The 17,364-nt window shown below is 39.8% G+C and overlaps 1 protein-coding gene across 1 annotated transcript; it reads left to right on the top strand.

The window, feature by feature from the left end:
- Window positions 1-937: 937 nt before the first annotated feature.
- kcnh6b (potassium voltage-gated channel, subfamily H (eag-related), member 6b) lies at window positions 938-7,693 on the top strand. Its single transcript, XM_046378069.1, has 11 exons — window positions 938-1,117; window positions 2,419-2,844; window positions 3,079-3,472; window positions 3,658-3,857; window positions 3,990-4,242; window positions 4,349-4,542; window positions 4,866-4,974; window positions 5,310-5,567; window positions 5,911-6,091; window positions 6,666-6,870; window positions 7,000-7,693. Exons 1-11 carry the CDS (start codon window positions 938-940, stop codon window positions 7,294-7,296), a joined length of 2,697 nt encoding a protein of 898 aa, XP_046234025.1. The 3' UTR covers window positions 7,297-7,693.
- Window positions 7,694-17,364: the final 9,671 nt, after the last annotated feature.

The following is a 17,364-nucleotide window of genomic DNA, read 5'->3' as shown; positions in this document are numbered from 1 at the left end:
ACAGCCTGTACTATATTTTAGACCCACATCACTAAACTGAGCTGCATACAGGAACATTGAAATGGTAATTTGATGTTAACGGCAAAGTCCAGTGTAATGGCTCGAAGCCCATTTGCTCATCATCGATTTTCCTGTCACTTCCTCTCAGCTATAGCATGGCATTGATTGGTTTCCAGTGTTGGCGAATGTTGCGCGGCAACATGCAAGCTGCAGGTCAGTCCTCTGCCCTGTGCCAGAGTGGAGAGTTCAACATTGACTTCTGAATGAAAGAAGTACATTCGTTTGCCTAATTATGAGCCGTGATAGAGGGGAGTGAAAGTTTTTGAAAACACTCCATAAAAGTGTCCTGAAGGATGGATGTTTGAGTCATACCTGCCTAGTGGTCAAGACCAAGAAGGATCTGACATTCTGGTTTCAAATCAGGTATGTGGTGTTCATTTACTTTCTCTTTGACTAACTAACTAGTTTTTTTTTTCCCTCAGACTACAACCTTCACAATGCAGCAATATACTGTTAATCAGGTATTGAGACAATCCAATATTTGAGTGTGGAGTCTTTTTGGGAGGGGCACAACTGATTGGCATTCTGGGAAATCAGGGCAGATTTGTTAGGGGTGGGGGTGGGTGTGGGTGGATTGGGGGGGGCAGAATATTAAACATCGCTGAAAAGTTACTTTTTGCATTCACGTTAAGATTTTTTGAGACAAATTCAGAAATAAAATAACATCATCAAAATTGAAGGAATTCACAGTTTAAGCTCAGTATGGCAAGAAAAGTAAATTATGAGTACAGTAATGAAACTAACACTCATTGAATAATTATAATGTTGTGGTATTGGACCAAATGTCCCTCTAGAAAATTTAAAAGACACTAAAACGTATCTAATAAGAGAAAAATGTAAAAACAAAGATTTCTTTGGCCCATACATAAATAAAAACATGCTTTTCCGATCGCCTGTCGACAAGCAACGCTCCATGTCTGACTCAGACCTTAAGAGGAGTGGGGGACCAGGCAGTAGGAGCCCCGAATGCTGCTCGCCTCCAACTCCCAGGATGGAGCTGCTCAGCCCCTCCAAGGTGAAGGACCGCTCTCAGAACGTCACAGAGAAGGTCACGCAGGTAGGGCGGCCGTGAAGCTCACATAGACTGATTGAGAGGTCAGAGAAAAGATCTAAATGAAAGAACTTGGCCATTCACCAACAAATTTAAAAAGTATTTGACTGTAATGACTCACAGAACATTTGGGGGCATTATGCTTGCCGGTTTCAGTTCATCTTTAAAGGTGCAGTAAGCGATTCTGTAGATTATATAGCAAATAGTTGCTTACTATTTAATATTTACAGTCTCATGTATTTAACCTTTAAAGAGCGCACAGAAACTTTGGATTTCTAAGAAATAATGACTCCCCAAAAAACTACTGTTAATCAACCTGCTTGCGGAAAAATCAGTAGGTGGTTTGGTAGCTGGATGTTTTTCTTCTGGGTGTGAAAAGCAAAGTTACATTGACCCACAGTTCAATTCAGACCTACTGTTGTTACTGCTGGAGCCCTGGGGCTTGACATTCTGCATCACTGCCTCTGTGCGATGGTGTGTGCTGGATATGAAAGAAATGCAAGGCAAGTGTGTACAGCGACATGTGACCTTGCTGCATGGGGTCACTTGTTGATTCTTGTCTGTCTATCCATCTGATGGTTCAATCAAATTATAAATCTATTTATCTATATACCTGACAGATATAACTGTCTGCAAGGTCAGGCAGCAGATATTAATTTAAAATTGGGCTAAAGATAACACAAGGTCTGTGGCTGCACATGAACTCAGTAATGTGATTGTGACGCCCAACTCATCGTTACAGCCCTCCAGCCCACCAGCATCCTGCGCTCAGTCAGCTCTTGCATGTTTGATTACTGCACACCACAGCTTAAGCTTCGGATTCAAGCTTTTTTTTTTTTAACTATCTGGAAATAATTGTACTATCTGGATGTACCCAAGTCTTACCTCCGTTGAGAGTCACCAATGACAGGATGGTCAAGGATCTGTTGGACCTACAAGGTCGCAAAACCAGAAAATGCAGTCTCCACCAAGAACTTGGTCAAAACAGTACGTCTTCTAGAAAGGTCTGTTGGGTAGTATTAGCTCAGAGACAAAGAGATTTTTGAAAACACTGCTTTTTGTTTCAGGGAATGTACTTGTTTTGCCTTTTTCTGTTTAAAGCAGAAGATTAGATCTGCTTTATGTAACAGTGAGAAGAGTTGCAATTTTATGATTTGTTAACGTTAAAGTTTTCTTGCAAGTTCATTAAATTTACGCTAAATAGCGCATATCAGATTTTCCTATGGATGTTACACAACTGAAGCGAGATTAAAAGGCAGAGTTCATGTGTGAGAATCAATGCATACTCTTGTTTTCTTTATGCTTAGGTACTCTCTCTGGAATCTGATGTACTGCCTGAGTATAAACTCCAGGTTCCAGAGACAACATGGTGGATCTTGCTTCACTACAGCCCCTTCAAGGCATTTTGGGATTGGATTATTCTCATTCTAGTCCTCTACACAGCTGTTTTCACTCCTTACTCAGCTGCTTTCCTCTTGGATGAACATGGAGATTTACGTCAGAGGAGTTGTGGCTATACATGTAACCCTCTGAATGTGGCAGATCTCATGGTAGATGTGCTGTTTATTGTGGATATAGTCATCAACCTTCGCACAACATATGTGGACCAAAACGACGAGGTGGTTACACAGCCCAGTCGGATAGCCAAGCACTATATCAAAGGCTGGTTCCCTATTGATCTTTTTGCAGCAATCCCTTTTGACCTTCTCATTTTCAGATCTGGTTCTGATGAGGTAAGAACTCTGCCTCTCTGCAAATTATATTATATGAATTTATTCAGAAGAACTCACATTCACATTGTTCTGAAATTGAAATTATTTTAGAAGTAATTTTTCAATGTAATTCTAGTGTCCTCAAGTGTCTAAACTTCTAAAATGATTTTTACTTAAGTTCTTTAAAGATACTGTAAATTGAATTACAATTTATCTGCCTAACATCTTCTTCCCTGTTTTTAATGGACACCAAAGATGGCAACCCTAACAAGCTTGCTAAAAACAGCTCGGCTGCTGCGATTGGTCCGTGTGGCAAGAAAGCTGGACCGATATTCTGAGTATGGTGCGGCTGTCCTTTTCTTGCTGATGTGCACCTTTGTGCTCATTGCCCATTGGCTTGCCTGCATTTGGTATGCTATTGGCTTTGTGGAGAGACCATACACAGAGACTGGTTGGCTGGACAACTTGGCTGAACAGCTGGGCAAGTCATATAACGACAGTGACACCTCCTCTGGTCCATCAGTTAAAGACAAATACGTCACTGCTCTTTACTTCACCTTAAGCAGTTTGACAAGCGTGGGGTTCGGTAATGTCTCTCCAAACACCAACTCAGAGAAGATCTTCTCCATCTGCGTCATGGTCATTGGCTGTGAGTTGAACAACATTGTTAGGAACTGTATGAAAATTACTGTGGTGGATGGGTGGGTTTAATAATTTTCAAACCCTTTAATATATAGAGCATGAATGCATAACGGGCAAATATTGCCACTGAAATGCCACAGTCAGCATGGCCTAACTGTAGTCTGTATGTCCTCATTGCTTCTTCTGTCTTAGCTCTCATGTATGCCAGCATATTTGGGAATGTGTCTGCCATTATTCAACGACTGTACTCCGGTACAACCCGCTACCACACCCAGATGCTACGAGTCAAAGAGTTCATCCGATTCCACCAAATTCCAGGCAGCCTTCGTCAAAGGCTGGAGGAGTACTTTCAGCATGCCTGGTCCTACACGAATGGCATAGACATGAACGCTGTAAGTAAGAGGTGACATGATTGTATTCGCCAAAAGTACTACTTTAGCCTGTAACTGCTGTCAAGTTTGTTCAGTACTCCTGTTTTGCATCTAATTGGTGATGTGTTGATGGTCTTGTTTTTCCATATTCAGGTGTTAAAGGGATTTCCAGAGTCTTTGCAGGCAGACATCTGTTTGCACTTGAACAGATCTCTTCTACATAACTGCAAGGCTTTCCATGGAGGCAGTCAAGCCTGTCTGCGTGCCTTGAGTATGAGGTTTAAGACAGTCCACGCTCCTCCAGGAGATGTATTGATCCACTATGGAGACATCTTGGACTCTCTCTTCTTCATCTCACGTGGCTCCATTCAGGTCATCAGAGATGATGTGGTGGTTGCAATATTAGGTAAACCACCTAACTTCAGACAATTTGACTGTGGTGTCTCACAAATGCTGTAATACTATACTTCAGAAACATTATCTACCGAATTAACCAAAAGAATCTCTTGCAGAAAAGAATGACATTTTTGGGGAGCATATCCATCTGTATGATGAACCAGGGAAGTCCAATTCAGATGTCCACACCATCACATACTGTGACCTACACCGCATCCTGAGGGACGACTTGCTGGAGGTCCTTGATATGTACCCCAGCTTTGCAGATAATTTCTGGAGGAACCTAGAGATAACCTTTGATTTAAGAGATGTATGTTGGAAATTTGCATCTTGACGATGACAAACTGCAAATTTTAGCATTTTTCCCAGAAAAAAACTACCTCTCTGTGAGTTGCATGAGACCAGGTTCAAAGGAGGTTTTGATACCAAGACAAAGATTTAACCATGTATTGAACTGTTGTTGTAATTGCTAAGGACTGGGAGATGAGAACCCTTTTGGTTGTCTTGACCACAATATTCGTGGTTTGTCTGGCTGTAGACCATTGTTGCACATAATTCCCCACATTGTACTTAAGAAATTAGAAAGTTAGAAATTAGAAATTGTATGTGATCCTATTTTACTGTGTTCATCAGGCTGATGAAGTACCACCAATAATAACAGCCGATGATTCTGGTGATGACTGTGGTTATCGCCACAAACCAAAACACAGAATCCACTCCTTGGACTGCCGGATCAGACCAGGTGAGATGTAATTTCATAGTATCACAGTGAAAAGCTGCAACACTGATGTCTTTTTAAATTGTTAAACCTCCTGTTAACCCTGATAATCTAACAGAAACACATTTAAAACAAACAGCATTGTTTTGATTGATAACCTGAACAAGGTTGGCAAAATATGAACCATACTGGAGAAGAAGTAAAAAATTTGCATCTGTACCCTGTGCCTAATGATGGTCATAGTTTTGATGATTGGCTCTTTAGTTTCTACCAAAGGCATGCTGATTACAGGTTCTGGTTTCCTGACATCCTATATGGGGTCCAAATAAAAGAGTAATTGGATGCTTTCCTGTCAATAGATGGAATTGATCATGAAGACTCATACCCCCATCAGTCCTTTCGTCACCGTCACTCATCTCCTCAGTCCCACTGGGACGACCACTGTAGCTGCAGATCCCTGTGTTCCCAGTCAAGCGAAGACCTGGCCAAGCCTCTTGCTCATGGTACCAAAGTAGAGCCTTACCCTAAAGAAGATACCAGACGGGACTATTCCCCGCCTGTAGTGCAGCTCCTACCTCCAAGCAGTACCTCAGTGGGCAAGGATGTTGGCCACCAAGGTAGATTGATATGAGTCTATTGTGTTTATCTCAGATTTTTTGCTATGATTAACTTCAGTGGTTGATATTATAAATTGGACTGAGACTTGAATAGTAAAGATCAAAAGATGGAATTTACATGGTAAAAACTGATTTTGGTAGTTTGGTTCCCTGAGGCAAAATAAACACACTGAATGCATTACTTACTTCAAAGTTTTGCTCTAAAGTGCCACTAGTGGTCAAAACTGCACAAGTTTCCTTTAATATTTTGTACTTCTAGTGTGTCTTCTTTTTAGATATTTACAATACTTTGTCCAATTAAATGAATATGTCCACCAATTTCTTATCTTTATATTTTCCTCAGCTTCATCACTAAATGTGCCAGGAATGTATCGATACTGGCCAGACAGACAGTCACACCAGTTTTCCAGTCGTGCCTGGCGATCTTCCTCTGTCCGTAATTCATACCACCCACCACCATTCACAGAAGAAAGGCCTAGTGAGCTGGAGTCTCGACTTGAGGTTTTACATTCACAGCTCAACAGGTTAATGATTCTCTCAAGTGGTTTTAAAATACTGATACAAGTGACAGCATTAGAGTGGCTAGTTAGGTAACGGATTAGAAAAATTTTATCATATCCCAAATGGAACTACCCAACCAAAACACTTTGAGCAGAACTAGAATCACTGAAGATGCAATGTGCCACTATTTAATTGATTTTTGAAAAGGCATGCTCCTGACCAGGGTGGTAACAGGGCAAGTACAGCAGTAGACAAATTATATTTTCTTTGTCTCAAAGTGCTTTTATGTCTCCTTATATGTAAAATCCTTCTAGGATTTTTTTTTTTAGCTCTGTGTAGAGGTCTACTTTCTTGGAACAAATATAAAGGGCTGTACTGGGTTCTCAAACTACCCAACCTGGCTCCTTTCAAAGCAGTAATTTGATACTGAGACCCTCCTGAATGCCTGAACTCTTATCTTTATCAGTATCACAAATGAAGCCAATACTTATGACCAATGTTGAGGCCTGTAAAGAAGATTTTTGGATTGGGTTACTGATGCAACTAATCATTTCACTTAATAGCCTCTGTCATTCTCATTGTGTCTTAATTTCCCAGACTGGAGACTCGCATGACAGCTGACATCAATGTTATTCTCCAGCTTCTCCAACGGCAGATTGCTCCTGTACCTCCTGCTTACAGCACTGTATCATCCAGTACCCTCCCTACTGACTCCCCTGGCCTGTATGGAACTGGGGCACCAGTGCTGCATAGCATGTACCCGATTTCCCCCATACAGATGGACAGCCAGGGACCCACACAGGTATAAAATGAATAACAAATGATACGGTGAAAACACAGATTGTCAGACACTGTGTTGGCTATTAACAGATTCTTTTTTGCCTTTTACTTAAACAATAAAAATAAAATGTATGTGATTTCTTTGCTCTAGGGCTCTACCCAGCCTGACCTTAAATTCACCAAGAAATCCCAGGAGTCACTGTCAAGTGGTATCCATGTGACTGTAGCGTCAGATGACACCATGTTCATGACAGTCACCCCCGAAACTGAGACCCATACAGGGTTGATGCCGCAGCTGCCCCAGCCTTCAGCCAAATCCTCCCTCATGGAGAACCCCAGACTGTGCGGCAGCCTCCGCTACCCCTCACTGCCAGGAAACCTGGACATCACCTCAGGACTGGCTGAGATCCAGAAACACCTCTCAGACCCTGTGCTGCCTGTCATCTGAAGACCTTCAGTTCCAGAGTTTTCCTGACAACCAGTGAGACTTTGAAAGTAGTAAAACACAGCTACTTACAGACTTTTTCAAGGAGCCATATGACTACTGCAAGATTCAAGTATCATTACACATTTGGACTGTGAGTGGTGTCTCAGATTCAGATAGTGGGCTACAAGGAACACAACACAGTTATCATACTTTTAAAAAGACATTTGCTAATTTACAGTATGTGCACAATTAAGAGTGCACAAATTTACTGTACTTCACAACTTGTAGTCCTTTTTTACGTATTGTTGTTCCTTCCCAGTTCAGTAAATTTTGAGTGCCATCCCTGTTGTGTCACATTTAATCCTGAGTAATTGTTTTCCTAGTTGACTGGTACAGAGCTTCGATCTACAGACTAGAGCTTCCGGATTTGTCAGGCCATTATTGATATTTTTTACACGTTTAGGAAATATTCTTATTTGAGAGTTAGAGGAGAACATTTATACCACATTCATCAACAGCTAGCACTGGTTAGCTTAGCTTACCACAAAGACTGGAAACAGGACAACACAGCAAATCTGGTTCTATCCAAAAGTAATAAAACACACCTACCAACACCTCATAAAGCTTACTAATTAATATTTATATTGCACTTTTTTAATCAGTGAAAAACATGGTGTAAAAACAATAACATTTGGTTTTACAAGGCTTACTGTTGGTGGCAGACTATTTCTTTGCCTGGTACAGTGAATTCTTGAAGTGCCGGTTGCCTGATATCAGGAAGTGTGGCCCAGAAATAGTCTGACACTTCACCCCTGTGAAAAATATTTTTTTTTTACGCCTCAGATTTAATATGGATTGAAGAAACAAGATATAACATTTGAATGAGATTGCTTTATTCTGAAGTGGAGGATTTTGTTCCTTTGAACAAGGCCAAAGGCAATCTTTTCCCAATTTTTAGGCTAATGTTAAACTAATAGATTGCTGGCTGTGGCTTCATATATAGCTTACAGATCTGAGCATGATATCAGTCTTCCCATCTATCAACCAATCAAATCAACCAATAAGTGCATTTCAGTTGATGTCAGACTCTTTCTTTAAGAAAATCTACAATGTACATTCTGAGACAATTCACTGTTATGTTATAATTTCAGTGCTCTCTGGTGCATAAATTGTGTTATATTACAGCAAATAGATCTCTAGCATTTCTGTACTGCATCTTCTGATTAAGTGTTGCCCAACAAAGCTGCAGACCTGTGGACTTGATCTGGCCCTGATTTGTTAGAATGAACAAGTGGTTTTTATGTTCAGAAAATATTCACACATCATAATGCCATACCGAACAACAGGCATGGTGCAGTAGGTAAAAAATAACTCCTGTTTACTCCCAAGTCTTGCATTTCACAGTGTTCTAGGCTGTTGGACAAAAATGTAAGTTTCTCTATTTTGTAGAGATCTTTGACTATGTAATTAAGGCAGTGTTTTCTCAGTATTATAAAGTAACCAGAAGACTGCACCTTTTCAACTATCATTTCTAACTGTAAATCTGTTCTATAGATTCTTATCAATATGTTGGTGAATCACCTCAATGTGAAATAATTGAAACTGATGTCTAAATATAAAACTTCTCAATGGTTTAACCTGTGAGGTACTGTTTATTTTTGTATAAAACAAAAATAATGTTACAAGGAATAAAAGAATTAGAAGTTAGAAAAAAAAAAGTCAGTCAGTCTTAGGCCTGTTAATTTGGTTGCACATATAATTACTATATCCCAAGAGATGTTTTCCATAATGTAATTTGAATAAAACATTTATATGTGCATTAAAAATAACTGAATACATGAACATTTAAATCCACTTTAACCACATTCAGTCCAACTTTAGATATGTCTTAACTGCATTTCTGTTGCACCAAAATAATGAAAAGTTCAGGGTGTCACAATGGACGAAACTGCACTTACAATGCACCATGCAGCATGTAAAAAACTGTGAGCTGTTTGTTTGACAGCATTGTTTGAACAAGGTTGAAATTTGATGTTAAACATGTCTGTACATGACAACATCGTTAACAATCTTTTGGTTCCTTGAAGGCCCTGCGATTGACTGGCGACCAGTCCAGGGTGAACCCCGCCTCTCGCCCGTAGTCAGCTGGGATAGGCTCCAGCTCCCCCGCGACCCTGACGGATAAGCGGTATAGAAAATGGATGGATGGATGGTTCCTTGAAACTTGGTTAATTGAGTTTGAGTTTACTGATCCCTGAGGTCTTGGCGTTGTATTACAGAGTCAAGCAGTAATGTCTAGTTCACACTCAAGCGTTCATCAGTATCAACATGAACCAAATGTGAGTGTGGCCTGAATATTGCTCTGTCCTTCTTAATCAAAGAGTTCCCTTTAACAAAATCAGATCAACTTGTAAGTCCAACTGGGAATGTTTTAGATTTTTTGATTTCTTTTTAATTTCTTCATGACTGCTGCTCAGACTTGAAGGATTTCCAGGCAGTCGTTGCAGCAGACAAAGATTCAGTCAGGCTGGGCGGAGACCCACTGGACATCATTGATAGCTGCTGTGCAGGCCAGTATAGGGTCCTCAATGGCCAGCAGCATCTACTGAATGTCCCAGATTAAAGCCTGGTGGTCCTCTGGTAGACAGAGAGGAGGGGGGAGTTTGATTTGAATCAATTTATCTAATTCAAACAGACAAAATGGACTGAATCTTGTGAAAAACTATTTTCAGCATGTTTTCTTATTCAGCAGGACATAAAACAGAGGGAAATGCAAAACAAGTAAAGGATAAAACATTTATAAAACATCTGTAATGTTGCTTGAAACATCACATCGGTAATGTGCAAACTTAAATTTTTACACAATATTGCAATTGTGACTGTACTGGTTTTGCATAAAGCAGTCTTGATATAGGAGTTTAATTCCAGGAATCTTTGTCCTAGGTGAGACATTGCAGTGATAAATAAAGAAAAAATGACTTCCTTCAAACAGTCATTTAGAGGCCCCTATGTATAGGATCTGTTATAGACAACTCTTGGGTATAGTGTCAAAAGTGACATCCATCTCCACCACTTCAATCTCATGTTATTTACAGCCACAGTGTTTGGCTAAATTCACAGGTTAGGATGAGAACGACTCCCTCTCGTGCACAATGTCAGTTACTGCAATGATGTTCAAGCTTGTAATTGAGATAATGTTCCCCTCTCAGGCTGTCACAAGTGCTAATATATTTTTAGAACAAAGCCCTCAGCCTACAAACAAGCTTCTGTGTGAATGTTGCCAACTGTGTTTTCAGTAAAACATCAAGCAGCATTACTATTCATTGTGATTTTTATGCCCACAACTTCAGTGTCCATCAGGTTCTATGTTTATTACAACTTTAGAAGGAACAATTGATGAGTGCACTTGAATGCAGCATTACAGAGGACATCCTCCACACCTGAGTTTCAAACTCTCAGCAAAGAAAGAGCTGATTAAACTCATAAATACTGACGATTGTGAATCAGAAATCCCAGTTTTGGTTGGTCACAAAACTGAATACGAGACCTAATTTGCCTTTAATGCACAGGATGTTTGAGTTGCCACTCACTTTGTGTTTTTTCCACCTGCTAAAAGCTAAAACAACATTTGCTCATCCAGTCATCACACAGGGTCAGGAATGTGTTTCCTCAACACATTGCTTGCAAAAATATTTGCATCAGTTTTGGAAAACAGAGGTCAGTGTATGAATGTATGGGTGAATTGGATGGGTGAATGGATTGCTCATGGTCCCCCCTTCAGGATGAACAGTAATGATGCTGGTGATCTTCTGACTCTCTTTCTGTCATCAGACCGACATTTTGATTTGTCTACTGATGAGCTGTGCTTTTTGTTAAGCACTAATTAGCAAACAAAACTAAACTAGCATGGTAAACATGTAGAGCAGCTACATAATGTTGTATAATAATGTATAATGTTAAAATACTGGCATTAGTTTTTAACTCAAAGCTCTGCTGTGCCCAAATACAGCTTCACAGAGGTGCTAACATCATTGCAATCTCACTTTCGTCTTGACAGATTTATTATATAGCCATATTTGGCTTTTGTCGTATATAGTCTAAGACAACATCAATCCACACAGAATCTGAGGTGAACTTTGGCTCATTGTCTCATTTCATTTAGTTGTTGTGTTATTAGGAAAACATTTTTGATCTACTGTCATGTTAGAGCTGAGAGACAGAACAAACAAAGCATTGGTTTTGAGATTTATGTCTGTGTCTGATCTCCTGTGTGCTGCTGTGTTGGCTTTTTTCCATATCTATGTGATTTGCAAAGCCACCACTGACACTAGGTTATGAATTTGATTGATGCGTTCGCACAAAGACTTGCAGCACCTCCCACAGAGGTTTCTCACTTTCATCAAGGCAACAAGACTTGTAGTAGCACCTTGTAAAAACATCCCTACAAAACCTCATAGAAAGGTACAGTATGTGCAGTAAATTTTGTAAATTTAAAACATAGAACAAAGGTACATTTTCTAAGAAGTGTCAAAAATGTGCCAGCACCTTGACAGTTTCTTAAAAAACAAATGTTTGACTGCATGTTTTTGTATTATTCCACCAAAGATTGTTGCTTACAGCATGACTGAATGTGTCTGTGAATTTATTTTTTCCACTCTGTAAGAAGTATATCTTTGTCCCCCAGGTTGTTTGTCCTCCAAACTGCTTTGCTCAATGATGTCGCTTGAGATGTTTCTTCCTTCAAAGCATCTGTCCAACAGCTCTGCCGCATCAGGACTTGTGTGGGAAAGATTTGATTTTGAGGCATGTGAGCCCTTTATGACAGGCAAATATATTTGGCTTTTCTTAACACTTCTGTGCTTTGCTATTGGTTTTCCTGCATCAGTTGTTATACTCTGGGACATTTTTAAGGCCCACAGGAGAGGAACTCCCTTCACACCTAACATTTTTTTCCAACTGAACCTCTCTGCCATGGATGTTGCTTTCTTGGCCTTCATCCCACCAGGAACACTGAATCATTTCATCTGGAAAAGTTTTGTGTTCGAATCAGTTTGGAACAACATTTATGCCTTGAACGTATGTGGGAGACCCCTTCTGATGGCTTGCATCTGTCTGGACTGTTACCTGGCTGTGGTTCATCCACTCACCTACCACAAGAGCAAGAGTTTGACTCCCAGGGTTGTGATGGCTGCCATTGTCTGGACTTTGACACTTGCCACTGGGATTGCATACTTTCTTTCTTACAAGTTATTCATGTCCATGTTTTCTATTGTGCCATTTATCATAGCCATTTTAATAATTGGAGTCTGTGATTCTTTCATCCTCCATGCACTAGTCAAGTCTTGCCCTGGCAGGCAAAACATCCACCCACAGAAGCAAAGAGCCATTCAGACCGTCACCAACAGTCTGGTGATAATACTGCTCTCTTACCTTCCTCCCATAATTCTGGTAGCAATTGGGCAGCACCTGATCAGCAATGATAATGTCTTCATGTGCCTTCTTGTTATCCCGGTCACTGTTTCTTCCACTTTGGGATCTGTGGTCATGCCTATACTCTACCTAAGCAATAATGGGAAATTGGATTGTTTCAGGTTTGGAGGATGTAGGATATCTTAATTCAATTTGAGTTTCAGTGGTCAACTTTAACTCAGCCTCGATATGTTAGGATGGAAATTGTCATGCCTGTATCCCATTATGACAAAGTTTTTTATCTCTTGATTTCATTCATTTAATTTTATATTTTTCTTGCTTGTTGTTATTAATTTACTTTATCTGTCATATATGGGGTATGTGTTTAAAAGAAAGTTAAAATATACCGCGAAAACCGAACTGTGTAAAACCTAATCCTCTTGCTTGTTAAAATCTGTACAGGCTGTTTGTGTGCTCGCGAAGCTGTAGACCTAAACCGGTTTTGATATTGTAGTCCTAATTAGAAGTGAAAGGTCGAATGTTTTACAAAGTAAATCTTACAATAAAGCTGTTGAAGTAGTTGTTTTGCTCATGATCAGTGATGGTAAACCACTTTTCTTCCCATAGTGGAAAATAGGATAACTCTGACACCCCAGCTAATGTGGTTTATGATGCCCTTGGAAGTACTTCATCTCCCAACATGTCTGGAAAATTAGATAACATGAAAATCTCCTGACGCCCTCCCTCTGTAACTGGGTGCAGAACTTCTTGACAGACAGACCCACGTCAGTCAAAATGGGAAATCAGACACTAGGACTTTGAGCATAGGGACCCTTCAGGGTTGTTTGTTGAGTCCACTACTGTATAGCCTCTTCACCCCTGACTTTGTGGCCTCCCAGACCAACCCCAGCATCAGTGAGAACCTCCTGAAGAAATCTCAACAAAGGCCATACTTCTTGAGAAGGCTGAGGAAGTTTGGTATGTCTACCAAAATCCTCAGTAACTTTAACAGAAGCACCATTGAGAATATCATCACCACCTCAATCACAGCGAGGTTTGGGAACTGCACTGCTCAGGATAGGAAGGCTCTCCAACATGTGATAAAATATGCACAGTTCATCTCTTTTTATTTCAGCAACCTTCCTATCACTACAGGACATTTACATAATCAGGGTCATCAGGAGAGCATGCAACATCATCAAGGACAGTACACACCCGCAACACAACTTCTTCACATTTCTAACGACGTGAGATCAAGGACAGCAAGACTCAGGAATATTTTTTACCCTCAGGCCATAAGCTTTTAATTTAACTTGTTTCTCTAATTTTATTTATTGTCATATACACATGACAATAAACATCTTGGGGGAAAAAATTCTGAGGAAAACCGTTTGACCTGCTTTAGAGTTACCACTGGAACTTTTATCTTATAATTATTTGATAATTTGCAAAAGATGTAAAGTTTTTCAGTTAGCAGAACTAAGCCATGAACTATATAACGTAGTCTAGAAGATACTTCTTCTGTTTATACTTTTTAAAAACCTCAGACTGAGATATTGATCTGACACAATGAATTAAAGGTGCGGTAAATGTGAGGGGGGAAAAGCCTCTTTACGAGCTCATCAGCTGCATCACAAGACGTATTTTCTCCTATCAATTTGCATGAGGTACAACGATCTATTACACATGTAAATGCTGGAGGCAGACAGGTCATTTTTCACGATAGTTGTACTCATGCAGGTGTGCAGATATAAGCAAATCATTTTGATTTACATACTGCATCAGTGAAGATGTACACTACTGAGCGATTCTAACAGTATTTAATAAAAACAGATTTAATTTTCAGGCAGACAAAAAGAGGTTGTATTTCCTATTTTTTTGTTTTTACCTTAGATTTTGCATCACAGTTTAAATCTTTTACTCTCACATACAGTTAATTTCATTTATGAATTTCATTAATTGTGCTGAATTATGAGCGTTCGTGCATTTTAATACAGCGATCTTATAGTGAATATCATCAAACATCAAACTTTGACTGATCTCAAAAGTTTACTATTACAGAAAAACAGAGAGATAACGTGCATGAGTTAACTATAATTTAACAGCTCTTTCATCAAAATGATTATTTTCTACAAAACATCTACAAAGCACCAAATTTACGCAATATATTATGAGCTCCTCATCCCGAAATCCGACACCATTGCTGACTGACACATAACTTATTTACATCACTAACTTAGCTAAGTATCTATCTGTATTCATAGAGTAAAACATAGCAGTTGGGGCCAAAGGCTGCCTTGAAGACTGGAATCAGATAAGCTCTGCTGGGTAACATATGTTTAAGAAATGTTTAAGTTTACGGCCTCTTATCTTATCTTTCTATCTTTTCTATTTTCTTTTATTTATATTTGAAAGATTAGGTGAGATAACCTCAAGAGGGCCTTTTGAGCATACTACTTGTCACACTGGGAGTGAAAATTACATTAATGTATACAGTAATTTTCCTGTAGATGCCATGGTTACCAATGAAGAATAAAGAAAAAAAAAACACCTTCAGCTACAAACAGTCAATATGTGTCTTATTTTCTGTTGGCTACACAAAATTTGATCAAAGTCATTCCATCTTCATGCATTTTGCAAGCGACACACATTACTAACAAAGTCTATTATAAAGCATCTAGCCTGTTACACCAAACAGCAGTGGCTCTTCAGACTACCCAGATTGCCCAAATAGAGCAGAGGCATGATGACACTCCCTGCAGTCGGGGTTATCAGGATAGGTATTGCTAAGAAACAGTCATATATTTCTTCATCACTAATAATCAGATCCCCAATGATGTATACCAGCGGTGGAGGGACATATGAGGTGATGGTCATGACCATACTGTTGGTAATGATCTGGAGAGCCTTCTTCTTCTTGGGGTGGAGGTCTCCCCCTGTGTGAAAGGATTTCTTCAGAGTCCAGAGGATGGAGACATCACAGAGGAGAATGACGGGCAGCGCTATGATGTACAGAAACATGGCCCAGGCACTGTGGTTCAGCTCATCAATGACCATGGCTGTGGTCCCTTGAGCTATTGTGATGATCCATACAGTGGCAGCCATAAGTAGTCGAGGAGTCAGACTCTTCCTTGTGCGGTAGGTGACGGGATGGACCACAGCCAGGTAGCAGTCCAAACACATACATGCTGTTAGGAGAGGTCGTCCAGCCAGGTTCAGGGCGTACAGAAAGTTGCTTAACATTTGAACAGACTTGATGTGCCACAAGAGGAAGTTGCACAGCCCAAATGGGACAAAAAATAAGAAGATGAGGTCCATGATGGTGAGGTTGAGCATGAAGAATTCATTGGGGGTGATGGTGGTTCCTGCTTTGTGTCTCCGAAACAGCTCCCAGAGAACAGCAACACACGCAGGACATCCAACCAGAGAGAAAAGAGTGCTGAGGGAAGCCCAGACGATTATACCTGCTATCTTGTCGCCACAGTGTCCAAACGTGTCTTCCAAAGGCTCACTTAAGTTGAAGGTTAGATTCTGAGAGCGAGGATGCACATGAAGAAACATCTCGTAGGAGCCTTTGGATTTGCCCAAGATTGCGATGAGTAAAACAAAACAGGAATGCATACACAGCAAGCTCATATAAATTCAAAATGGATTTTAATTTCCAGTATGTGAAGTTATATTTCTAGTAAGTGGTCAATTTGTTTATTTTATGAAAATTATAATTTGAATATGTAAGTTACATGGAGGATCATGTTCCAATCTTGGTCTCTACAGATATTTTTAGAGACCAAAACTCCAGATAAGTCCGGGTATTGTTGATTTCATTGGTTAATGTGTTGTTACAAGTGCTGGTTAAGTAGATAATATGATATAATTTGCAAAGACTATGGTCAAATTATTTTTGCCTCATGTACAGTTCAAGGTCAAAGATCAACCTATTAGGCCAGCTGAAGAAACCCACACATTTATATAAAATACCATTTCTGTGTGTGTGTTTTCATTTCATTTCTTTACAATATTTACCAGGTCTGCAACTCTGGAACATAATAACACGTACCACCAGAATTTCATGTCATTTACTTTTGCCATCTAATAAAGGCATAAAAGAAATAAAGACATAATTATTTGAAGCGGATAAGCGGTATAGAAAATGGATGGAATTATTTGAAGCATCAAGTTCAGTTCAAACTGACAACTGAAGCAGGAAAAGCAGTTAGACTGAATACACAGTAGGCTTGTGAAGGACAGATGAAACTAATCAGGGCAATCACAAAAGCAGGAAGAGACAAAGACAGGATGTGTACACACGAGGAGGAAAGCCTTCAAAACAAAACAGGAACTAACTTAACTGAAACCCCAACCCAGGAGACATTGGCCGTCTGGTGGTTCCAAAGGAGTATGTATGAAGAAAAAAAAAAGAATGAAAATCAACTAACATAGTAAACACAATTCAGAGAATTCAAACAAGTACATGATGCCCTGATGCTCTTTCTCCTTCAGCGAAACCCTGTTGCTGTAGTTCCAGTTTTCGTCACTGGGTGGCAGGAACAGTTTGTTGTATGCTCAGCACCCTGTAGTGGATTAAGTCTGAGTTTTCACATTTCTGTAGCTCATTTTGTGAGCAACACTGAGGTTTAAGACAGGCCAAATGTATTGCAATCAATGCATATTTTCAAGTAA

Source organism: Scatophagus argus, chromosome 21 (assembly GCF_020382885.2).
Source record: "Scatophagus argus isolate fScaArg1 chromosome 21, fScaArg1.pri, whole genome shotgun sequence".
In the NCBI taxonomy this organism is placed as follows: Eukaryota; Metazoa; Chordata; class Actinopteri; family Scatophagidae; genus Scatophagus; species Scatophagus argus.
The sequence above is the reverse complement of the archived record's forward strand: the minus strand, read 5'-3'. Positions and strand labels throughout refer to the sequence as shown.

Bases quoted from the DNA above. Each gene is read 5' to 3' on its own strand.
- kcnh6b (XM_046378069.1), top strand. From the start codon at position 938: ATGCTTTTCCGATCGCCTGTCGACAAGCAACGCTCCATGTCTGACTCA. The intron at 3,473-3,657 runs GTGAGTTGAACA...CTTCTGTCTTAG, and splicing joins CTGCGTCATGGTCATTGGCT to CTCTCATGTATGCCAGCATA. The intron at 3,858-3,989 runs GTAAGTAAGAGG...TTCCATATTCAG, and splicing joins ATGGCATAGACATGAACGCT to GTGTTAAAGGGATTTCCAGA.